At 40.1% G+C, this 26,420-nt stretch overlaps 1 protein-coding gene across 1 annotated transcript in view; it reads left to right on the forward strand.

Moving 5' to 3' along the window:
• Window positions 1-26,420, forward strand: part of ABCA1 (ATP binding cassette subfamily A member 1) — a 127,040-nt gene that overhangs the window by 36,676 nt on the left and 63,944 nt on the right. Inside the window, exons 5-8 of the mRNA XM_087716229.1 lie at window positions 18-133; window positions 19,243-19,364; window positions 19,562-19,738; window positions 22,614-22,700. Coding sequence (XP_087572355.1) covers window positions 18-133; window positions 19,243-19,364; window positions 19,562-19,738; window positions 22,614-22,700 — 502 coding nt within the window. The remainder of the gene's footprint in view (window positions 1-17; window positions 134-19,242; window positions 19,365-19,561; window positions 19,739-22,613; window positions 22,701-26,420) is intronic.

The following is a 26,420-nucleotide window of genomic DNA, read 5'->3' on the forward strand; positions in this document are numbered from 1 at the left end:
TCCCCTCATTTCTTCAGTGTTTACCGATTGTTCAATGATGCCAAACGTTTGCTATCCTTTAGCCAGGACAGCAGCATCAAGGATATACCTCAAGGGTTGACAAAAGTGCTGAAATTTGGGAAATTTGCCTCAGGTAAGTGAACCGAAAAAGGAATATGGTGCATTTTGCAGAGATTCTTGTCCATAATCAGTGGCAGCTTTTGGCAGATGTGTGGACTCCAATTTCCATAATTCCCCAGCTGGCATTTTTCCAAGCTGGAAAAAGCTTTAGAATGGAATTGGGGCTGTATGAGAACTAGGGGCTACTATCCAAGCCAAATTTTAAGCAGGAACATCTCTGTTGCACTCTTGCAATAAAATCTTTTTGGGGGGAGGACGCATACAAAGTTCTGGCAGGGAAATCACTTCCCACTCTTTTACTGATACTTTGCTCTGAAATGATCCCAAACATACTTGCTTGTGCATTGTCCCCATGAAAATCAATGGAGCTTCCTTGTAATAAAATTAGGATGTGTATCATCCTAATGGCACATATGAAATATGTCATTATAGCTCTTTTGCATTTTTCCCCTTTGAAATGTACTTTGCGTATTCCTGCCTATATCCCATAATAGTTGGGGGGGGGAGGTTGAGTGTGTGGTGCATACCTGTGAGTGTCTGTGGCTAATTTTTCTAGTATAAGAACAATAAGGGGGGGGATTCACAAAAGTGAGATGGATGAGGAAGAAAAACATCTCTTTTACCAGCTGGTGACTCATTTAATTGTATGCATTTGATCGCCACCTCTTCCCATCTATTGCAAACATCTGGGCAGAACATTTTGCTGCTTTCATTACATCTAGTTCGTTCCTCTCTTCACCTCTCCAGCCCCTCTTTTCTCTAGTGTAAGAATTCAGAAGCAATCAGGAAACCCAGGAGGGAAGTGAAAGGCATTTGAAAGTATGTGGAAGTATTTGGAATACTGTGCTTAGTTCTGGAGACCTCACTTGAAAAAAAAAATAGATTAATAAAATCAAGCGAGTCCAGAGATGAGCAACAAAAATAGTACAAGGCAGTAATGGTTTTCTCTTACCTTTGCTACCGGTTTGGAACTGGGAGCATGTCCGTGTATGACATCTGGGAGGGTGGGTGGAGCCTCCCGCCACTGCTACTGGTCCGCTTGAACTGGGGCGAACTGGCAGAATATCACCTCTGGTACAAGGTCTGAGGGACAAATTCGTTAGGAGAGATTGGAGAAACTGAATAGGTACAGCCTGAAGGATAGAAGGGAAAGAGTGGACATGATTGAAACCTTTAAATATAAGGATGGATAAGGTTCTAGGGCAGTATTTTCAACATTAAGCGAAAATCAAGAACAAAGAGGCATAAACTTAAACTGACAGGAGGAAAGTTTAAAAGTAATGCTAAAAAGTGATTCTTCCCAGAAAGGGTATTAGAAACTTGGAATCAACAACCAGGGGAAGTAGAGGGTCAATCATCAGTAACTTGAGTTTAAACATGCTTGGGATAAACACATGACCATCATACAACAAAATTTTAAAAAAATTAACTCAAAGGGCAGACTCAATGGACCACTAGGTCTTTTTCTGCTGTCAGTTTTCTTTGTTTCTATGAAACGAAAATCACTTCTAGGAACCTGCTTCTGCATTTGGACAAAGAAATCTTTTCTATCAAAACCTGAGTTTCCCCCACTGCTTCTCACTTTTCCCCAAATTTTAAATTAAGAGTAATGTTTCTGTAGTATGACAACACAATTCTGAGGCAGCACAAAGAAAATGTATCTGAGAAATTATAACAAGAGAGCCAATGCTGCATGTGTTTGCAGAGAGCTTTAGAGAGGTAAGGCCAAAAGAAAGCAAATTCTTGGGCCTCCAATTTTCTTACAACACCTCATTCAAAGAGTGATTGGAAAGGAGCAAGACATTTCTTTAAGTATGTGTTGCACATTAAACCTGGGGATGGGGTTTATTAGGAGGACTCTACACTTGCCCTGAGTCAGGGGCTTCGAGAAAAAGGTACCCCTTGATGCTGATTTTATTCGGCCAATATTACTCTGTGCTCATCTTAAAGCCACTTTATAGTGCATATGTTGCAGCCTTGTCTATTTTGCAGCATTCCCGTTTCTTTTGCCAAGTCCCAAGGAGAGGCTTTTGCTGGGTGAGTGAGTGAGTGAGAAGGAGGCAGTAAGTAAATCATCGTGATGGTTTTCAGAGTGGAAGTAAAAGGGACTTCAAATTCTGTTTTATCACTTCAAGGGCTGGCACTCTACAAATGATGGGTGTGCAAGCAGCATTTTGAAAGCATGAGGATGTTGCATCTGACTAACAGGAATGGGTGTGTTTGCGTAAAAAGGGAGGCTGTGTGAAAGATGCATTGCAGGGGGAGGGTGGGGAGAGCTTCTCCAATTGAACTGTCTTTCCCAGAAAGATTGTAGAAAGCCTTCATTGAGTTGGGCAAATGGCAAAATTAAGATAATAAATAACATTGGAAAGCTGCATATTACATTTCTGTTGTCTTAGGTGCTTTATAACAATAGTGTCAGTGATATTTATTATAACCTTCTGTGCCAATGCTCCAGGGAGAGAGGCAGAAATAAGGCTGGGAAATCATGACGTATCTCAGGCTATTTAATGGGCTTTTAGTCAAAGCAAATTACGCACTCCGATTTCTCAGCGCTTACTTTTAACTGTTGCTATTCTCCTAAGAAAAGAGTTAAACACAATGCACCTCATAAGCTCAAAGTGACTTTTTCTGACACTAATCCTGTAAAATATATGCTGACAAGTTATTTGGAGAAATCTGTCTATCTTTAATAAGGTAAAGTAATTTATCATTTGACATGCCTATTATTTGACAGGCTCCATACTGTGGGTGTGAGTTACGGTGGACAAAAGTGTGTTTGTCCCTTTAAGTGACACTTAAATTCTTTCCAGAAAAATGGGTGAGGGGCTCTTACAGCAGTGGCCAACAATTTCTGGGCTCCATCTCTGGCAAATTAAAGTGTGTGCGGGCACACAGAGTACCACTTGGCAGTAATGAAAAGTATCTTTCAGGATTAGCTAGCCAATTGCTGAAGAGCACAAAGGAAGTCTTGAAAATTCTCATGGTGTTTCTGTTTCCTTGCATGGAATGGTAAAGAATGCTAATCCTTTCACTAAGTTTGGTGGGCTGTTGGTAAGGAGATCCTCAAAAGGGAAAGACTGTCTGGGAGCCCAAAAGGGTTGGAATTTCTGAGACTAGATGGAAACATGTTTTTAAGGGGAAGAAAAAGAAACAGAACATAGAATAACAGGGACTATTGGCAAAAAGGAAGAACTGTCTGCTTGAAGTAAAGACAGTTGATATGACAATTAGAATGCAATTTACCTATGCTTTATTTCTCAGGGAAAAAAACCCCAATTCTTTTTTAAAAAGTTTTTTTAAAAATATTTTTTATAAAAATGTCACATCAATGCGTGAACAGTGTGGCATCTGGACACCATGCAGTCCAACACAAACAAAACTGATCAAATTAAGAATTATTATCATATTCAATCAATTTATGAAGTTCTCATTATAATACATATCTATATTAGGTTGCAATCTATCATTATTCAATTAGTCCACCTATTTCTCATTGTTACTTCCATTTTATCAACTAAAAGTGCAATACATTAATATTTCCTTTATTTCCATCTCTTACTCTAGCTTTTAATCATATCACCCTCTATTCAAAAGCTTTTTCCTTTCTTTCCTGTCTGACTTCTAATCATATCATCTGCCTACAAGAAAAGAGAAAGAGAATAGAGAGGGAGAGGGAGGGAAAGACAATTCAAAACAGCAACCAGGAGCAGGAATCATCCTTCCATCATCTCTTGCCCACTTTATATTTTAATTGTTAAGCTTTTAAAAAAGAGGGGTGAAAAAGCAAGTCAAAGCAGCCATAAAGAAAAAGAAATCCTCTATCCATCATCTCTTGCCTGCTTCGATACTTCAGTTGCTATGCTTTTTTTATATAGCTAAAAACAACCCAATTCTTAAAGAGAGCCCTCAGATCTTTGTTGATTAACTTTTCTTGCAATAGCAGTCTGCCTCCCTCCTTCCTCCTTTCACTGCCTTGTTGGTAAAGAACTTCCTTCAATTGTACTAGGAAATTTTAGAGCAATTCCTTACCACGAAAATTGTTGATGTACGTCTGATTCAATTTTTTGTATGAATATTCATCATCTTGTGCTCTGAAAGGACAGGACCTAGATAGGATGAAATTTTGGTGTACCATCATGTTGCTCCCCAAACATTTTTCTTTCATCCACTATAAAGTTGGCTTGAATGAATTGTTTTTATAATACAAGGAATTTTGCTAACCCCTGCGTGAAATTGAGATATATTTTCTTTTGCTTTAGAGAAGAAATGTCTATGCCTCTTACAGCAGACTAAAGTCTTCTCCATTGTTCCCCACTGGATAACCTTCCCAAGTTTAGTAAACTCCTGATATGGCCATTTTTTAAAATTCCCAGTCACAGGAAAATGATAGGAGTTATGCTTCTGATGCATCTGTGGAGTACCAGGTTGAAAGAAGTTATTGTGATCTTCCAATGAATATTTCAATTCTTCCTGCAATTGGTTTTCCCCCCATTAAACTAATTTTTTTAACTACCCTTATTTTCTGCCCCAAAATATGTAATTTAAGAAAGACTTGGATGAGGTTGTCAGTACAGCTCTAATTTAAACTTAAAAAAACATTTACTTCTCCATTATCCTAGGAAAATAGGTAATGTATGATCCAAATTGGTTGCTCAAGGTTGTTTTCACACATGGATGGAATTCTAATCTTACTTCAAAAGTGTTCTCTTTTAATATTGTCACCATTGAATAGGTGAGTTGATTTATTTCTAGTTCAGGAGGAATTTCAAAATTTCTGTTTTGAAAATAAGAATCTAGAACTCTATGTTGTTCTTGGCTGTTTTTTCTATTATCAGCCAATGCCTGCTTCTTTTCCCTTTGACTGTTTAACTTAAAGTAAACTACTGCCTTCATTTCTGCAGGGCAGGTATAATTGGTCAGTACCACTTATTGTTACTGTGTTTCCCCAAAAATAAAACAGGGTCTTATTTTCTTTTGACCCCTGAAATAAGCACTTGGCCTTATTTTTGGGGAGGTCTTATTATTTTGAGGTGCAGGAGGCGTTGAGTGTGATCCCCTCATGGCAGCTACTGTGTTGCAATATTTTGAGGGAGGACTTATTTTGGGGGAGGGCTTATTTTAGCGCATGCGCTCAAAAGCCCAATTGGGCTTATTATCCAGGGAGGTCTTATTTTCAGGGAAATAGGATATTTTGGTTCTTAAAACACTGGGCACAATTAGGACTCTTATTGTATCATTGTTTCTAATCATGTTAATTCTTTATGGTTTTCTAAATTGAAACACAAGGAAATTACATGTGGATGGTTGCGATGGACCAGGCCCTAGATAATTATGCCAGTGATTCTTAAATTGGATTTTTACCAGCTTGAAGTTAGAAAAGCACCACACATATTGAGTATAATCAATGGAAAATCCACACATTCACTTGGCTTCACATCTCACGTTATTCTATGATGCTTATTTTGGAATCCCAAAGTCCTGGTTCATGACATGAGGAACTCAGCAAGCTGTGGCTAAATCAACATATCATAGTTTAGAAAAACATGTGAACGAGGTCAAATGTAGTCTACTTGGATGGATTATCTGTTTCTGCAGTGGGAAAATTTTCAAATGGCTGAAAGAAATTGCACACAGTTCTTTGGATAGGTAGGTTATAGATTGAGGGTAGGATCTTCTTTAATTAAGCATCGAGTGGCTATGAACCTTTATTGTTCACATAGCAGGGCATAGAAAGCTGCTAATTTCAAACAAATTTGCATATGCCTCCTCCTAACAATTTAATTTCTGTAGAATTTCAAAACAAGAATTTCAGAACTTTCACTTCTTACCACTCGTATGTCTTGCTGTTGTTTTAGTGGGATCACTTTGTTTCATATCTCAGAACAGTTCTTGCCCCTTGGGTCTACTGTAGCCATTCCTTGCAAGTCTCAGAGCCAAGTACTTGTGAAGATGTATCCTCTATCAGCTTGTGTTTCCATTCATTAAATCCATTTCTGGCAGATAGACAGGTATAAATTTAGGGAGATTGGAGGGTGTAACGCTACTAATTGCCTCGAATGCAAAGATTAGTAAACATGTTGACAATATAGTATTAAAAAAGTTGCCTCTGGTGCTTCTCACATCAGGCCATGAAGTCTACAAATTATTTTTCTTAAGTACCCCAAAGACCAGGATTTTTCAGCCTACCCTTAAAAATGGATATTTCTTATATTTGCATTTTGCTGCCTTATTTCCTGTAACCTGGGGTCAATTTGTATATTTTTTCAGTTCATGGTGATTTATGATTCATTAATATAGTCATGCTGCCATAATCCGGGATTGCCAGTTACATGTTGCACTCACAAGTGACAACAAGCCAAGAGTATCAGGATACAAGAGGCTATAGCTTCTTAAACCAATGTAAGAACTTTGCTGTTTGCTATTAATTTGCAGAATTCTTTGAGATCCCAGAATAGAGCAACATTACCTTACCTGACTGACTAACAGTGGCTAAGCTATTTTCATCACCGTTTGTTAACATGTTATAATAGCTTGCTTGATCCATAATGCTGATCCACAATAAGAAAGTTCCTACCTCCTGTTGAATGAAAAGCAAATAAATAGGGTATGTACTGTCTTTTAATCCTGTGCGAAAATATCATTGAAATTTGGTGGCAAAATGGCCAGGTTTAGGTAAAATCAAGCTTCTTAAACTTAAATCCAAGGAAATAGCAAATAGAAGGCTGGGCAAGAAAAATATGGGAAGTCACCATTTCTATACTATGCTTATTCAGCCCCTATATTTCCAGAATGACTCCATATATTATGCCACTAATGTTTTGCCAAAATGTTGAGTTCTTAAGGCTAATGTATTGCAGGTTGAAAGCCAGGGATTGCAACAATTTGTCTTCCGGGTAACTCCTACCTGTAAGCTTCTCCAAAAATCACAAGAAAGGACTTGCCTCTTCTTGTGCCAGTGTTGCAGTTTCCAACAGCTGGCACAGTTTGGGACAGGGGCGGCTTTCAGCTTTCTGACCTCTTAAATATTATCCTGCCTTGATTTAGTGAGTGCAACCAATAGAATCCCGCTGGTTTGATGAGCCCGCTGCAGAAGCTTTGTGGAGAGTTAATATTTACTCTGTGAGTGCCATGCTCTGCTTGCCTGACCCACAGGGCAAGGCCCTCTGCCAATGCTCTTAAGGCCTTGGTCTCCCCCTGTTCCTGCCCTTGGCCCAGCTCTAGTTGTTGATTTGGGATACCTTGGAATGCTGAATGGGCTCCAGCTCTGGATTTGGATATGGGTGTCTATGACTGCTATTTGGCTTTAGCTGCTAGATTAAATAGGGTTTGTGAGTGACTGCGATTAGCTTTCTTGAAGTTGGTTTTGAAATGAAATGTGTCTATTCAATTAATATTATATAGGTAGTCCTCGACTTACAACAGATCATTTAGTGAACATTCCCAGTTACAACAGCACTGAAAAAAGTGATGTATGACCAGTTTTCACACTTATGATTATTGCATTATTGTGGCCATGTGATCAAAATTCAGAGACTTAGCAACTGGCTGATATTTATGATTGCAGTGTCCTTTTGTGACCTTTTGACAAACAAAGTCAATGGAGAATCCAGATTCACTTAACAACCAATTTACTAACAACTGCAATGGTTCACTTAACAACTGTGGCCAGAAAATGGTTGCAAAATGGGGCAAAATTCACTTAACTGTCTCGCTTAGCAACAGAAATGTTGGGCCATAACTCAAGGATTACCTGTACATCAGCAAATTCCCTAATATAAGTGGAACCCAACAAAACATCAACCTGAACAGTGCTTGAATTGATAATGCATATTTACCAAATACATATATTGTGATGTTCGGCCGTGCAAGGATGGGAAAGCTGTCAGTGGTTATTTTAGTACATCTTTAGTACAACCAATTTTGTTGTATTTAAGTACAATGACAATAAAGATTATACTTACTTACTTATGCCACCTGGCAGGGGAAGTCTGCCATGATCAGATAAAAGCTGCTCTATATATTAGCTCACAATGGATACATTCTCAGCTAGTGAGAACACCTGGATGATCTTGTAAAAGCTTAGGAGCTCCCCGAGTCCTACTTGGTTAGTAGGGGGATAGGATAGTGACAAGAAATACCAAGGCTGTAGTCTTGCGGAATAGGTTGAAACTATCTTGAAAGAGAGAAGTGGAGATGGAGACATTTCCTGATAGCTAGAACAATTGCTCAGTAGAATGGCTTGCCTCCAGAAGTTGTGAGTGTTCCAACACTGGAGGCTTTTAATGTTTCAATGTTTATGTTTCAATGTTTATTGCACTTGTATGCCGCCCTATTCCCGAGGGACTCAGGGCGGCTAACAAACAAGGTGGGGTGGGGTGGGGATACAGCAACAAACAAAGACAAAAACAAATACAAAAAACAGATTAAAAACAGCGCAACAGTCGCAACAATTCAAGTGGGGCTGGGAACTCATCAGCCCCAGGCCTGCCGGAACAGCCAGGTCTTGATAGCTTTGCGGAAAGCCTGAAGGGTGGTGAGGGTCCGAATCTCCACGGGGAGATCGTTCTAGAGGGCCGGAGCAGCCACAGAGAAGGCCCTCCCCTGAGGGGTCGACAGTTGACATTAGCTAGCGGATGGTATTCGGAGGAGGCCTAATCTGTGGGATCTAATTGGTCGTATGGAGGTAATTGGCAGGAGGCGGTCTCTCAAGTACCCAGATACTTTTAAGAGGAGATTGGACAACCGTTTGTCTGAAATGATATAGCATTTCCTGTCTGAGCAGGGGGTTTCAGTAGAAGACCTCCAAGGTCCCTTCTAACTTTGTTATTTTGTTATTATGATCATAGTTTTAAAGAAAACTGTAAAAGAGAGTGATTTCTTTGTCTGTATATATCTCTTGCCACAATATCATCTCTAATTAAATTGGGTTTGCGATGCTACAACTTCAGCTCTGGAAAAAACAAAAAAAGTGGATTGACTGGTTCATAGTCAAAGGTATTTCCTTGAGTTTATACTTAAGAGTCATCATATCTCTTTCTCCCAACATCTGTCCTGGCTGACCTTGGAGATTTCAGTTCAGGTATCTCTTATCAGAACTTGCACAATCGCTGAGGCAGCTATTTCTACTTTTATGAAGACGTGGGCGATGTATTTCTCACCTTGATAAACCTTTATCTTCACCATACATTGGTAAATCTATCATCTTATTTATGGAGATCTAGAATTTAAGATAAATATTTGATTAGCATGCACAGCATAAAAAAAGACACTTCAGACTTATAAGGTAATCTCTACCTTGCATATTTTTTTATTATTTTATTGGCATGAATGCATACTGGTGTGTTTCAGTGCATCCATTTGCATTCTTGAGATAATCCCAAGAAGTAGAATTCCAAACGTATTAGAATGCATCTCCTACCAGCCTGCAGAGAATAAAGAAGACGACTTTGATGGAAACATGCAGATTTTTTATTTTACTGCAAGCAACTCTTTATTAGAAATGACATAGTTCCATTCTTATGGTGGAAGCACTCAGAGTAAAATGCACACAGTAGGAGATCTGCTCCTCTCCCCTTCTCTGCCTGGGGGACAACTACTCCTACAGCCCATCTCCATCCAAGTCATCTTCCCTATCACTTTAGAACCATTCTCCTGTCAAAACTCATCACCTTTCTGAATGCTGAATTGGAAACTGGGTCTGTTCTGGCAGGTTACTCCCCCCCCCCCCAATACTGTGTCAGGATATATTGGTGCCCCTGACAATACTGAGGGAGGGAGAGAGAGGGGGAGGAGGAGAGAGAGAGCGCTCCCACCTGTTCATTTTCTTTCCACTTTTAGCCAAGCTTGATCCTCCTTGCATATAAAATGGGAACTACCACAAAGGTTGGTGGAAATGTTTCTGTGTCAGGCCCCTGTAATTTTCCCGAGCTAAACTGATTCTGTCTTGGTTGTCTAAACACACTGTCAGCAAAACTTTTGTTTTGTTCACTATCAAGGATGATTTTTTTTAAAAAAAATGCAGTACGTTTTATGATCGAGTTGTAGCTTTTCTAGAAAAAACAACAACCACTGAGAAGATCAGCACCCTTAAGAAGGGTGTATGCTGCATGCAAAAAAGCCGCTTTTTAATCACCCTGTCCACAAATCCATATTCAGAAACTAAAGGAGGGCATGATATTCATGCTATATAGTGTAAAAGATAAAGAACAACATTATGGAATATATGGGGAAGGTGGAGAATCAGAATGTCTATCTTTGCCATCAGTTTAGCAATGCCTCTGGCAGCTAACGATGAGAAACCACAGTGGCCAGAAAATACCAGAGGAGTTTTAAACTTGGTGGCTTCAATCATGCCAATCAGTTTCTAGGCTAATAGTTTCAAGACTTAATAAAGCGCCACAATGTTCATTTAATATTAATTAGGGAGAAAAGTTACCCCACAGTCATGTTATCATGTTTGATCAATTCTATTCCCTTTTAGAGAAAGAATAAAGCCAAAAGCAGGGGGGAAAAATGCTTGTGATCCTTCCAAAATACAGATTTGTGGAACTTCAAGTTGCATAATCCCTAGTCTATCTGGCTACGTCATCTATCTATAGATGAAGGTTATTATATCTAGAGAGCATCAAACCGGGGTGGGAGGGTGGGGGTGTTAAAATGTTAACCTTCAATGAAGAGTTTGAATGCATTTGTTTATTTGATTTATATCTCACATTGTCTTCAGGTGATGTACGTAGTGCTTCCTTCTCTTGCAGAAACTTTGTGAATTGGTTGGAACAGGGGTCCCCAACCCAAGGGCTGGGGCCGATGATCAGGCTGTAGCCTGTTCAAAATTGGGCTGTGGGACAGATGGCCAAGGCATGTATGTGAAGTTTCACTCATGTGAGTGGAGGGTGCTTGCACACACAAACACACAAACCTCCGTTCACGTGAATGGAGCTTGGTATGCACGAGTACCCTCCACTTGCACAAGTGGAGCTTTGTGAGCACAAGCAACCTTCGCTTGTGCACGAAACTCCATTCATGCAACTGGAAGGTGTGTGTGCACCCAACGCTCTCAGAAATGGAGCTAGGTGAGTGCATGCAGCTGTCACTCCCATGACACACACACATACACCGCCAGGTTGTCAAGCTGAAAAGGTTGGAGACTGCTGGGTTAGACGGAAAAAAGTGCTTGGCTCATAGTCATCCTCTGAGTCCTATGGCTAAAGGCGAAGTAGAGCCCAAGTCTCCCCATTCCTAGTACAACACTTAACCTGTGCTGGCTGGGGAATTCTGGGAGTTGAAGTCCAGAAGTCTTAAAGTTGCCACAGTTGGACACTCTTGAGTTGGAGCATTGCACTATCCCCAAAATGTTTCAGATATTATTACACATTCCTTGCTATGCACCAAACTGACTGGTATTAATATATCTTGAAATTCACAGATTTAGAGCAGTATTTTTTAACTTTAGCAACTTTATGTTGTAACTTTACATTTTCCAAGAATTTTGATTTCCCAGTAATGGAAGGCAGTTGAGTCTGAGTCAAGAGCTTGATGCAAGAGAAATTATGAATATGCACATATTTGATCTAGAATTCAAATAATTATATGTTAGTTATACTAGTTAAAACATTCTGCTCATTTCCCATATTCTCTGAGTAGTCCTTTGTGTCTACAGTGGGGGTGCTCTGACATTTGGAAATATAAAAATGAGTCAATTATCTAGGGTAAGTTGTTTTCATTCAACTGAAACATAAGTATATTTCTCATCCGCGATAGCTCAGTCATTAAAGATTGTTGAGCTTGTCAGCTGGAAGCACTAGGCGAGTGAATTGCCTGAATTTAAATGCAAATGCAAGTAGATAAATAGTTACCACTGTGGTTGGATAGTAATAGCATTCCGTGGGTTTCAGCAGGTAGTCATGCTGGTCACATGATCAGGAAATGTTTTTGGACAATGTTGGCTCCTTAGTTAAAAAACGGAGATGAGTACTGCCCTGTAGAGACAGTTATAACTGGATAGGGAAAACACTTACTTACTTACTTACTTACTTACTTACTTACTTACTTACTTACTTACTTACTTACATACATACATACATACATACATACATACATACATACATACATACATATATATATATATATATATATATATATATATATATATATATATATATATAGTGTCACAACCCCTGGTATGCCCCAATTATGGGAGGAAGCTAACAGCTTCCATTATCTGTCAATCGGCTCGTCACAAGAGTCCATCACGACAGAAACCCAATATTTTTACTGTTGCCTTTGTTATATTTGTGTTATATTTGTGCTGATAAATAAATAAAGGGAGACTAGTATAGATCTATTTCAAGCTATTTAGCTCTCATCAGCTAGCCATACCCTGTTCGAATCCCAGTAAGGTATGGCTGAATATATACCTTTCACCCTGGCCTGGCTGATAACGGATAAGAGCCTGTGGCCTAATGGCTAAGATGTCTTCCTAGTATGTAATATAGCCCAGGTTCAAATCCCAGTAAGGGTATGGCTAGCTGATGAGAACTAAATAGCTTGAAATAGATCTATACTAGTCTCCCTTTATTTATTTATCAGCACAAATACAACAAAATGTAACAAAAAGGCAACAGTAAAAATATTGGGTTTTTGCCTGGATGGTCTCTTGTGACAAGCCGAAGGACAGAGAATGGAAGTAGTGATCTTCCTCCCATATTTGGGCATACCGGGGCCAGTAAGGGTATGGCTAGCTGATGAGAGCTATATATATATCAGTGTTCTGTGCCGGCCACATGACCATGGAGACATCTTTGGACAGAACTGGCTCTTCAGCTTTGAAACAGAAATGAGCACCACCCCCTAGAGTCAGGAATGACTAATACATATGTGCTATGGTAACCTTTACCTTTACCTTATGTATGTGTGTGTGTGTTAAAAAGAAGATAAAAACTAACAAAGTTTAATAAAGAAGATGAGAACAAAAGGCAAAAAGGGCAGAAAGAAAAGAAAAAATAGAAGAAACTTTCGGTTTCCCTTGCAGCAAATACAAGTATAATTACAAAGGGGCCTCTTACTCTATTTTTATAAAAAGAACCCACACTTTTTTATTATCTATTTTTTTCTGATCATCCAAACTACAAGTTCTAAGTGCATTGTTTTCTCTATTTCATGCAAAAGTTAAGGGGTTCCCAGTCACCCATAAATATAGATGTTGTCTTTTCTTTAATTTAGCCATCTCTTCAAATTCAATCACCTTCACCAACCATTCCTCTGTTGTTAAGCCTTTCTACTTTTTGAGCTTACAATTATATCATGGCGGTTGTCATATATAAAAACGAAAGTTCATGTCTAATATTTTCTAACCTTTTAAAATTGCCATTGAGATTTTAAAAATATTCTCTTTTCCACCTACAGTTTTGGAAACATTGTAACTAACTGCAGTGTTAGAATCAAAGCACAGTGTCATTTAAAACAGAAATAATCCACCTTTTGTTGTGGCAAAAAGATCTCTATTAAAAAAGGCCTTTTGTGGCTTGCCAAAGGGTCATAAATAAACATTGTCCTTGCTGGGAATCTGTTTATCTTGTTTCCTGTCAAAGCACTTAATAGCCTAGGCTTGCTCTAAGCATGGAGGTATCTTTAATCCCAAGCTGAATTTTGATCTTATATCCATTAAGTCCTACATGACTCTGAACATTCCTGGTTCCTCACCTAATTAGCTTTTTCTGCAACTTAGTGGCCTAACTAGTTCTACCATAATCCCTCTATACCAGTGATGGCTAACCTTTTTTTGGTTGTGTGCCGAAAGCGTGTGTGTGTGCACAACAGCACACCCAGGTGCCCACCTCCTAAACAATAAGCCATGTTTACAAATTACATGTCTGGGTTCAGATAAGACATGAAAACCCATGACCAAGATAAAAGGAGCCCCGGTGGCGCAGTGGTTAGAATGCAGTATTGTAGGGTAATTCTGCCCACAGCCTGAAGTTCAATCCTGATGTGGCTTGAGGTTGACTCATCCTTCTCATGAGGACCCAGATATGCTGACATTTTAAATCACCCAGAGAGTGCTGTGATCTAAGCGCTCCTGCTACAAAAATCTATTGTACGACTTCGTTCAATACATATTGATCTAGATCCAACTTTTTCTTTCCATGATCATGACCAGTGTTTCCACAGCCACCTCTCTCCTTTCTCCCTACTCTCATCTGCAATGCTGCTTAGCCTATATCATATAGGTAGCCTTGTCTTTTCAATTCAGTTTTAGTATGAAATTATCCATTGTCTCATTCTTTGATCCTCATTGCAAGGTGTTTACCTCAAATGGTTTCTGCTTTTTAATATGAATTTGATGCAGGCACACCCATTTCGAAATTCATGGTTAGGCAAATGGGATGTAGTATTGCACACACACACACACACACACACACACACACACAAACACACACAAACACACACACACACCCCTCAGAATCAGGAATCTGAATCTGACTAGAGCGGAGCACACTTTTAATTTCAATTGTTTGGGGGAAGACAGTGACATTATATTGTAGAAAAAGATATTTCTGATTTTGCCAGTCATAGGCGTTCTCTGTGATTTCTTCTCCATAGAAAAGATACATCATTCCTGTTTGGTGTTGGTTTCCTTCTTCTAAAATGCAGCCCTTCTGGCCTTCCACCTTGGACTGTACGTCTGTCATAATTTACAGTAGCAGAAGTGATGTATATACAATATGCTCTACCCAAGAGCTAGGAACAGTGAACATTAAACAGTGACGCATGCAACCTATTATTTTTAGGCTGCTATCAGTTATATCTGTGGTTTAAATTGCATTTCTGGATCAGAGGACACCCGGAAGTGAGGCTTCGTGTTGAATATATATGGGCAGAAGATTTATCAAGTCACAAGTCTGAAAATGATAGGCTTTCCTTAGGGCTAAGTCAATTGGGAGTTTCTCTTCTAAGATTTAGCAAGAAAAATCTGTTATAATCCTAGCTATAAAGTCACTAGATGTTCTCCATTTTGTCCTAGGTAGAGAATGATTGTCTGCCACTGTCTATATTTCGGTAATAGGTTGGATTGATTACATGGGGCTATTTCCAACCAAAATTCACAATGGGGTGCTTACAGTGGTGGGATTCAAATAATTTAACAACCGGTTCTCTGCCCTAATGACCAGCTGGGTAGGCGTGGCTCGGTTATCATGTGACTGGGTGAGTGTATCCAATTCAACGTTACTCATATTAATGGGCACTTCACTTTAGCTGTTACAATGTAATAAGGGTTAACCAGAGAGGCAGTTTATGTAAGCAGAGCAATAAAGATTAGGCTAGAAACAACACCAGAATGTTTCCTTCCTACCTTCCTTACAGGATTAGCTTGGTAAAGTGGGAAAAAATCAAAAAGAGATTTCTTCCCACAACCGGTTCTCCCAAGTAGGTGCGAACTTGCTGAATCCCACCTTTCAAATCCTATCAGACTTATAACACAAGGCTTCCTGGAGAATGTTTGTGTCTATATCAACCTAATTTAGCTTGAGATCTTCTTTAAAGCTAATCTTCTAAGTTTGTTCAACATCTGAGATAAGGCAGGCAGTATCCAGAATCTGTGTTTTCTATGATGGTGCCTCATTTCTAAAACAATTCTCTCCCTGGGATAAATGATATTAGCTAAGATGACTGTGTGTGTTTTTATTTTAATGAATGCTTAGGTATGGCTTGCCTATATTTTCCTTTCATTTTGGAAGCTAAATATCTATATTGGAATCCGGAATCCGTTTATAAGAAATAGGATGCTGGAATGGAGCACACGTTGATCTCCATTGTTTTGAGGGACACAGTGACCTCTTTGTATCAAACTGTTTGGCAGCTGCCTCCAGTCACACAAGATTTTTGCAGGTTTTTTTTAAGCAAGATTTATCGGGTCAAAAGGGTTACAGGAATTTGAGCAATTGAACGATTTCCAGTTAGAACCGATTTATCCCTAATATATTATGGTGGAGTAGAGGATCCACCATGCTCATCAAAACAGTAAGCTTCATGTTTTTTGTTATATAGAAGAACAATACATGCATGATGTCAAAAAATGGAGTTTGCATTGCATGGGTGTAATGCTGCTGTAATTTTCCTCTCCCCCGCCCCTTCCCACATGGATGTCGTTGGAATGGAAATTTTTTCAATGTTTTTTTTTTCCTGTCAGCTTTCTTGTGATCTGGAGAGGAAGTTGTTTTTTTCACTGATAGCAGAGAAGCTTGCAGTGGGCTGTTTACATAACAGTCTCCTGAATAGTATTGGCAATGGAACTAACCCATTACATCTTGTTTCTAGTGGCACAAGGATGCTTCAGGACTAAAATCAAACTTATTTTTTTGTTGTTGTTAGTTGCGAAGTCATGTCCGACCCATTGTGACCCCATGGAGAACATTCCTCCAAGCCTTCCTGTGCTCTACCATCCTCTGGAGTCCATTTAAGCTCACGCCTACTGCTTCAGTGACTCCATCCAGCCACCTCATTCCCTGTCGTCCCCTTCTTCTTTTGCCCTCCATCTTTCCCAGCATTAGGCTCTTCTCCAGTGAGTCCTTTCTTCTCATTAGGTAGCCAAAGTATTTGAGTTTCATCTTCAGGATCTGGCCTTCTAAAGAGCATTCAGAGTTGATCTCCTCTAGGACTGATCGGTTTGATCGCCTTGCAGTCCAAGGGACTCGCAGGAGTCTTCTCCAGCACCATAGTTCAAAGATCAACATCATAGTCAAGGGCACTTTTGTTGGCAGGGTGATGTCTCTGCTTTTTAGTATACTATCTAGATTTGCTATAGCTTTCCTCCCCAGAAGCAAGAGTCTTTTAATTTCTTGGTTTATTTTAAAACTTATTTTAGAGATCCATAATTGGATTATCCCTCCCACCAAGGTTATGGGAAAGAGACAGTCCCTGACTACTGAGCCTGTGAGGATAATAGGAATTGAAGGCTCCAAACATCTGGAGGGTAGCGAGTTGCCTATCTATTCTTTTCTGTGACACCACAATATTTCTTTTTAACTTTCTTCCCAAACATCTTCTTCCCCTTTCTCTTCTTTTTTCTCTAATCAAATTGCCTTGAGACTATAACAAATAGCTCTAAAAGGGTTTTTCATCCTCAAGTAACCTCTCACCAGCTGTAGCCCAGCCTTTGTCTCAAACCATCTGCTGACGGTGATTATTTTGCTTGTAAGAAAAAAAAAAAGAAGACAAGGAACTAACTGGGCAAGAGAGCATTGACCGACAGTAACCTCAGAAATTTCATGCTTGAGCTGAAGACTAGAAAGTGCTGGATTTTTTTTCTTCGCCTCATAATCTTCTACACCGATTGAGGTCTGCCAAATTGGGTCTGACTAAAGCAGGACTAGTTTGGAATGGCATAAAAGGAGAGAGGAGAGCCCATTTTTCTTCACCTGTGGAACTTCTGCCTTCTTTCCACTCCTCCTACAGAGACACTTCTTGTCCCGTTCCTCCTCTGCAGGTCCTGGGATTCTCATTCCAGGCTTCCTGGCACTCTAGAGCATTTATATATTTATAACCTTGTGAGCAGATTAATTTTTTTTAAAGCCAGCTAATCTTCCTGAAGGGGACACAGTGGCTCAGTGGCTAAGACGCTGCGCTTGTTGATTAGAAAGGTTGGCAGTTCAGCGGTTCAAATCCCTAGTGCCGCATAACGGAGTGAGCTTCCATTACTTGCCCCAGCTTCTGAATGCATCCCAAAAGTTAAGTGGCCCAAGCCAATCCTTAATGCAAATCAAGACTATCCCTATTTTTCTTTCCCCTACCCTTTAGCATTAAATGTAATTCTTAACTTCAACCACAATTGGAATTGGAATTTCCATTCACTAACCAATGCGGTTAGCACAACCTCATCACTTAGCGAAGGAAATTCCCGCAGCCCGGGTTGCCATTATTAACTGAATGCCACAGCTGTTAGCTGAGGCAACTTTCTGCAAGCTTCTCACAACCAAAGTTAGTTGGTAGGACATTGTACCAGAGTAACAGTTAGGTAACTGTCTACTGCCAGGTGGGGCAGGGAGCAAGAGGGTGTGCATGGGTTCATGTGAGGGTGTGGGAGGTCAGGGAGGTGCAGGGAGGTGCACAAAAGGTGCTGCTCAGGTCAGGGATGTAGGTGTGCAGTGTGGATTGAGGAGAGTGCATGGGAGTGTGTGAATAGCCAGTGTAGCATGATCACATAGTGGCTGGACAAGTATGTGGGCAGAGGAAACTCAACCCAATGACTTGCCAGCTTCCCAATTGACTTTCTGAAAAAGCCAGCAGGAAGATGTGATTGTGGGCTATTTCTCAACTAGTCATAGGTGGGAGCAGATTGTCTAATGCCCAGATCATGATCATGTGACCACAGGGGCATCAGGGGCATTCCAAGGACAAGTCATAATCACCATTCATTCAGTACTCTCATAACTTCAATTGCTGAACAAATGGCTATAAATCGAGGACTACCTGCAGAGTCAGGGGTGGGATTCTACTGTTTCGGACCGGTTCAGGTGAACCTGTAGCTCTGAAGATCATCTGGGAGTGAACTGGTTCGCTCCCACAAGCAAGTGGGCCTGCCCGCCCACCCCTGGGCTTACCTACCTTTTATCTTCTCGGCTGAGTCGCACGGCAGAGTAGATTGCTGTGCCTCAGCTGTTTTCCTTCCCAAGCAGTAATCTGGAAGGTAAGTATTCTGTAAACTGTGCATGTACGCGCAGCTTGCATGCTGGCTCATGGGTACGCTCAGCGAACCAGTTGTTAAACCAGTAGGAACCTTCCCCTGTGTACAGTGTATTTGATATGTCCTCTGCACTACATGAGAACTCTTAGCAGTACCCAACATGGATAGATGGAAACAAAAATGTCTCTTTCCTTTCCGTATACATTACAGAAGCATGTTGGGTTTCATCAAGCCATTGAGCATAATATTGATTTTCTTCCCTATTCTTTCTCCTTTCCTTTCTTGCCACAGAATAATAGACTCTGGGATTGCTCAAGATGAGTGTATCGCTGTTAACCTATATTAATATAGATATCTGTTTAAAATGACTTTTGACTTCATTTTAAAAATTTGGTGTTTTATTTTGTAATGGATTTTACTTCATAATTGCCCGGCAGGTATCAAAGTTCAGGATTTTCTGGTTGTCAATGAGACATTCTCTGAATTTCTCCACCACAACGCTTCCCTATCGCAGCCTGATATAGATGAAATCCTGAATGCTGAGGTCAATCTCCAACAGGTAAGAAATATCCATCCTTAAACTGTATGTTCCATTATCACACCCAACCCACCCAATTATAGGGAATTAAATAACAGTATTTGGAGGATCCATGAGTTGGGTAAGGCAGGCAGGATATAATTTTAGTATTATGAACTGTGATGAAGAAGCAGAAAAGCTGTTTTCCCCATGGCATAACATCTGGGCAATATTTCTAGGTCATTACATCTGGTTATCAGATAAGTGTGGAAGACTTGTGCAATTTCACCAAGCCTCCAGAACTGGTTGCTATCAACAATGGCAGCCGGGCCTTAATTTGCTCTATGCCGAAGGAACAACTTGCTTCTCTAGAAAGAGCGTTTCAGGATAATATGGACTTCATAAAGCCACTTATGGTAAGTATGATGTTTTCAACGTTGCTGGGGTTACAATCTCCCTTTTTTTGTAACACTGAAGGATATGGGGGAATGGTACATCTAATTCACATATAATGCATTTCTTCCTTGCTTCTTGTCTCATAGATTTGATTGCTTCATGCCCTTTGTTTTGTGATTCTGTGGCTCTGCAATCTAATCTGGCGAAGCCCAACTTTTTTGTTTATTTACTTGGTGATCCATGTTTTTTTCTCCTCTTAGGCTTCTCCCTGCAGCTTTTTCCTCTGGTTCTTCTTTGCCTAAACCACATTTTCCCCAAGTTGCAAGCCCTTTTCTGGAAGCTTCTTGGCACCACTTTATCATGCCCTTTTCTTAGGCTCCTAGCTGATCAGTGATAGACCACCTGTTCTTTCATCTATCTTTTTCTAAGCTTTCATATCTGTTTGGTTGGCTTTTTCTCTTTGTGGCTCAGATAATTTAGTCCATGGCACTCAGAGAACCTGGATGTTATATTGCCCTTGACTATGATGTTGATCTTTGAACGATGGTGCTGGAGAAGACTCCTGCGAGTCCCTTGGACTGCAAGACGATCAAACCGATCAATCCTAGAGGAGATCAACCCTGATTGCTGTTTAGAAGGCCAGATCCTGAAGAGGAAACTCAGATACTTTGGCCACCTAATGAGAAGGAAGGACTCACTGGAGACGAACCTAATGCTGGGAACAATTGAGGGCAAAAGAAGAAAGGGACGGCAGAGAATGAGGTGGCTGGATGGAGTCACTGAAGCAGTAGGCGTGAGCTTAAATGGACTCCAGGAGATGGTAGAGGACAGGAAGGCTTGGAGGAATGTTGTCCATGTGGTTGTGATGGGTCAGACACGACTTCGCAACTAAGAACAATAAGATGTTGATTTGGGTGCGTGTGTTTAATGGTTAGGGCACCAGGCTAGAAATCGGGATTCTGTGAGTTTTAATGCTACCTTAGGCACAAGGCCAGCTGGGTGAGTTTGGGCCAGTTCTTAGGAAGAAGGAAATGGCAAACCACATCATAAATATTGCCAAGAAACTCAGAAACATGTCCAGGCAGGTGGTAGAAATCAACATTGACTTGAAGGCACACAAAAAGGCAGTCTTTGAATCTTCTTATTGGTGTTTAGCCATGAAGAATGCTATGTCTCATTCAAGATTTCATAGTTGGACAAGCTTGGCTTAAGAAGGTGACAGGAGTTAGGGTTAGGGTCTGTCTGTTACATCAAGACCGTTGAGCCAGTCACAAAGTCTTCATAAACATCACTGTACCAAAGTTCCGTTTCCAATACAATGTAAAGTTGAGGCTCATTTTGGAACATCCTTTTTTCTCTCTCTCTCATCAAAGCTCATCCTGTATCTCCACCATCAAAGCTTCATCAGTTAATAGCAGCCAATGTCATCATTCTAGAAGTATATGATGCAATAGCTTCAGAAATGAAGCTTATTAATATGCAATTATCTCAATTAACATTCTAGGGATTAAGAGCCACAGACAATAAAAACTCTCAATTTAATTTGGAGATTTGTCTTGTTTTGTTGGAGTAAGAGAATTAAAAAAGACATGGCCTCTGTCTCTAATCCATCTGTCCCTAGTGTGATGCCCTTAAGATGTATTAGATAACAGTTCCCAGCGCAACTGGTGGGCCTCTGCTTGGACAAAGCTGCTTTGCTATAAAAGGGAAGGGAGGAAGAGAGATGCTTAAACCAGGGAAAACAATTTTACAGAGTCAGTTTTATGATCTTTTGAGGCTGCTTTTCATTAGTAATGTTTCATGAAACACAATATGAGTAAGGCACAGTAGAAAATTCTTCTCAATAATAGTTTTGCGTCATTTCCTAATCTTGCGTTGTGAACATAGCTTTTGGCTTTCGGCCATCTTGGGAGTGAGGATGTAGAAACCATATTAATTCCACATTATTTTCCTTGTTCTTTTCCTTGTTCTTTTACTGAATAAGTATGCTTATTCATTTTCAGAGAATTAAAATTCATCATGTATTATTGGCATATAACAGCCACAGATTGGCCCAAAAAGCCACAGCTGACTTTTTTTTTATGGAGTTTTCCTCACTGAAATTTAAATATCTATGGCTTAGTGGTTTGACTCAGAAAAACACTTGAGTGGATTTCAGCTCCCCATCTTAGTCATTCTATATTCATTTGCTGCTGCTGCCCTTTTGTCTAAACTGCTGTCTCTCATAAAATTGTGGTTTCGCCTTTTGTTGGAAAATAGAGGCCAGTTTTGACTTCGGGAAAGGGCAGTTGCTGATCTTTGATGTAAAGCTCTTCAAAAAATAATGTACCCCATTGTTCATTTGTCCCCTCATATTTAGACATGGCTCATTTTAATGCAGAAATCAAGTTACAGGGGTTATAAAGTCTGCCACCTCTAAACAATTACTGTATTATTCTATCTACTGTAGATATTAGCAGCTATTGAGTATAAAGAATCATAGGCGATTATAAATATTTCTGGAAACTGGATGAAGATAGTTATCCTTTCTTGAAGCAAATAGATTTGAGTCTTTATTATTATTATCTTGGCAACAGGAAAGTTCTAAGCTATCCTATGGGTCAGTGTGAGATAATTCTCCATAGCAATAGTCATGCCCTGTGAGATGTCCAGAGATATACGTACATATGAGGATTATCAGAACCACACAAAGAAGAAGCCCAATGGGATTCCAGTGGTTTGTTTTTTTGAGAGAAAGGTGTTGTTTCATATTTGGATTTGTTTTTCCCTAATTGATCCTGTTGGTTCAATACATCCATATTCATTTTTCTTTAAATGTAATGGTCAAACTGATCCCTTCCCCTTCTATGTTGCAGCAACTTTCTATTAATTGTAAACTTCCATTTGTTCTTCCAGAAAGGGATCACCTTCAATTCAACCCTGGAGGATGTTAAGGGAACTTTGGAGACGCTGACGCAGAGCTTGGGGAACCTTCTTAAAGAGGTAGAGTGCATCTTCCACCTCTTTCTCTCAGGCCACTTATTCAACTCATGATGTAAATCATGAATAGCTAATGAGTTGTGATCTTGGGCATGTTGGTATTCATGGAATAGTAAGGGTGGGGGATAAGTAAGAAAGTTTCATTGTGATGGAAATTTTACTCCTTATGTACAGTGCAGTGCAAATACTTAAGAACTGAACTTGTTTGTGACCTCACAATGCATGCTTTGTCACACTGGCTAAGGAAGATGCCTGTGTTTAGATACCTTATATAGCTGTTAGATGCATTCCCCCATCAAGAACTGTGTGGATGGGCTGTTGAGCCCCTATTTTCCATTCTCCTACTCGTTTGTGACATGCTAAGAGGCAAGAAATTTTTCATTTACTTTTAGCAAGCCTCAGTTTCTTGATGCACCTAAGCGGGGGTTCATACGACCGATGTATCAATCACTTTATTCATTTAAGTCAAGTTATCTGTTCCAAATTTAGTTCCAATAATGAAAGAAACTACAATTCTTGGTTCAGATGAAACAAGAAGTCTTAATCAAACGAATTATCATCTTGACTTGTTAGGAAGTGGAAAAAGAAAAGGAAGTGAGGAGACCTAACTTTATCTACAACTGGGCTGTATCAGAATAACCATAGAATAACCACAATTTATTCTTAATATACAAACATATCTATTAATGTTTATTAATAGACATTAGTAGTATATAAGGATGTTATCTATTAATCCAAAGAGTTGGAAGTCCTGAAGGACTGAGTTAGGGACACATCATTGTGGGGGGAAAAACCTGCGTAACACTTGATACTAACTTATTGGGATATAACTGTGATGGCGAACCTATGGCACCCATGCCACAGGTGGCACGTGGAACCATACTTGTCGGCACGAGAGCCGTCAGCTCCAGTGCGCATGTGCATGCCGGGCAGCTGATTTTTGGCCTTCCAGAGGGCCAGCGGAGGCTGTTTTTGCCTTCCCCAGCCTTCAAAAAAGCTTCCGGAGCCTGGGGAGGGGGAAAAACGGGCCCAAGAGGCCAAGTGGAAGTTTGGAAATTCTATGTGTCCGGTTTCCGGAGGGCCTCCGCGGGGCCAGGGGAGGCCGTTTTTGATCTCCCCAGGCTTCAGGAAAGTCTCCTTAGCCTGGGGAGGGCAAAAATGTCCCCTCCACGGGGTCAGGGCAGGGGGTCGCCCACGCAAGTACAGGTGGGCATGGTGCATTGAATTGTAGGTGTGGACACACGTGTGGGCGCAATAGCATGTGCGCACACAATTTTGGCACGCCTTTACAAAAAGGTTCGCCATCACTGGGATATAATGATCATCATACTAGTGTAAAGTCACCACCTCCTTTCGTTAGTATGCCAAGGATCAGGCAGAAATTACCCATGTGATCTAGCTCATGTGGCCAAGCCAAACTGGGAAGCCAATATAAGGAGGTTTTTTTTTTTATTATTTCCCCTGTCTTTGCCAAGTGGAACATTCCAGGAACATGAATATCAGGAATTCATTATAAATAATCATCTTGTAATTTTAACTATACATTATTAGATGTATTTCCACATTTTCCCTCCATTTCCCCCCCCCCACTCCTCTGATAACTTTCCCAACTAATATTTTTTTTATTTGTAACCCAGCATAATCATTTCACCTTCCATTATTGATACGTATCAGCTGACCTACTATCTTTATTCACCTTAGTTAATTTACCTTTAATTCTTTTTTGCTTATAATCCTTGCTATATCATACACACATACTACATTTCAGTATTACAGTTAATTAAAGTTCACAGTAGTATATGCTTTGCAAACATTCTCCACCTTGCCCCCCCCCTCATCTACCAATTTATTATTTTCCCTTCCATTTATTTTTAAAAAAATCTTAAATCTCAAGGAATTCATTATAAATAATCAATTGGGATGAGTTATTTAGGCAGTTTTTTGGGGACAGGATGGGGAGAGGATTACATGAGGTCCAATAATGCAATATACTTATTAGGCTCTCTCAAGTTTATAAAAATGTTCTACAACTCTGATTGAACTAATATAGGCATTGCCTCAGATGGATTTTGGATATTTTCCCTTTGAATCAAAGTGGCTGGATCCTGGGGGTGGGGTAGGGTGAGTATGAAAACTGAGACTGGAAATTATGTGAATGTGGATTGATGAGTTAATTGTCCACACTATCTCAGTTTGTAAGCTTGAAGCCCATCTTCCTTTTTTTTTTTTTTTTTGCATGAACTGACATTATGCAGTACTTGTTTTTTCCCCCCTCTGAGCAAATAAACTCTCTGTCCTGGCTAATCTGTATGTAAAGCCGTAAGATTTTTGAGCGTTAAAAATGCTTTTGCCTACTTTTGAAACTTTGCTGCTTTAAGCAAAACATGGGGGGGGGGGGGGGAAACCCACAAAAGTCTACCCAAGTACTGTATTCCTGTTTTTTCCTTCCGGCTCCACAGCTTTGGAATGTTAAAACTCTGAACTATAATAACCTCGGAGCTGAGCTGAGCTGAGGTCACTGGAGGTTTTTGTGAGCCCTTTGCTTCAGTGGAGGACTGGCGCCCTGCATGTGTGTGCATGTGGATCTGCACATCTGACCCTTTATCACAATTTCCATTTTCCTGCATAGCTGGAAAATGGAAATTTTCCAGCTATGCAGCTGGAAATTACAGTAACAGAAGATTCTGGGTGAAATTAGGACGCAGCAGAATTGCCTTAAAAGTTTGCCTGAGGCTTTCGAATTACTGTATAGCTCTTTCCTATTGCATCTTCAGACCATTGGTGTCATTTCCTGTATTTTATTTTCTTCTTGTCTTTTTCTTCTTCTTTTCTTAGTCATACAATCTTCTCTTTGCTGATGTGTCTTGTAAAATAGGTCTGGTTGAGAGATGTGATTTCTCCTTGCAGTTGTTCCAAGGAGCAAACAGCATTTTTTTCTGTTTCTATTTAAGTTCAAAACAAAGGCCCCTTTTGGGTGGCATTGTGCTGTGGGAGAGCAGCATGAGGCTTGCTTTTCATTGCCCAACTTCCTGTGTATCTGTGACAAATACTTACAGGAATGAATGTTATACTCTCTTTCATTCCCTTACAAGCAAGGGAGACATTGCATTTGTTAGGCTGCCTTTTTCTAGGAAGGTGGGAATATTCTGGCTTATTTTGATACATGCAAATTTTAAACCCAGCCTTTTGCAGCTTTTGCGAAGTGATTTTAAGGAGTAATGTCAATCAGTTTCTATGGAAGCTCTTTACAACACCTGAGGGCAGGTGTTTAAAACATAGACAACCAGACTTTGAAGGAAAGAAACCTCGTTCTAAATTCTTACTCTGGAAACTATTTGATTTTTTTCTGTATTAAAAGCAAGGAATTACTGTGAGTGATTGTCAGTTATAACTCCCAGCATTGGCAACAAGCACGGCTAATGGCAGTGGTGGGATTCAAATAATTTAACAACTGGTTCTCTGCCCCGATGACCATCTGGGTAGGCGGGGATCAGTGGTCATGTGACTGGGTAGGCGTGACCAACTCAACATCACTCAGGTCGATGGGCGCTTCGCCTTAGCTGTTACAATGTAACAAGGGTTAACTGGAGAAGCAGTTTCTGTAAGCAGGGTAATAAAGATTAGCCTAGAAACAACACCAGAATGTTTCCTTCCTGCCTTCCTTACAGGATTAGCTCTGTAAAGTGGGCGGGGGGGGGGGGAACCAAAATGAGATTTCTTCCA

Source organism: Thamnophis sirtalis, unplaced genomic scaffold, assembly GCF_051295495.1.
Source record: "Thamnophis sirtalis isolate CommonGarterSnake01/CBP01778 unplaced genomic scaffold, rThaSir2_p1.2 scaffold_5, whole genome shotgun sequence".
Lineage (NCBI taxonomy): Eukaryota > Metazoa > Chordata > Lepidosauria > Squamata > Natricidae > Thamnophis > Thamnophis sirtalis.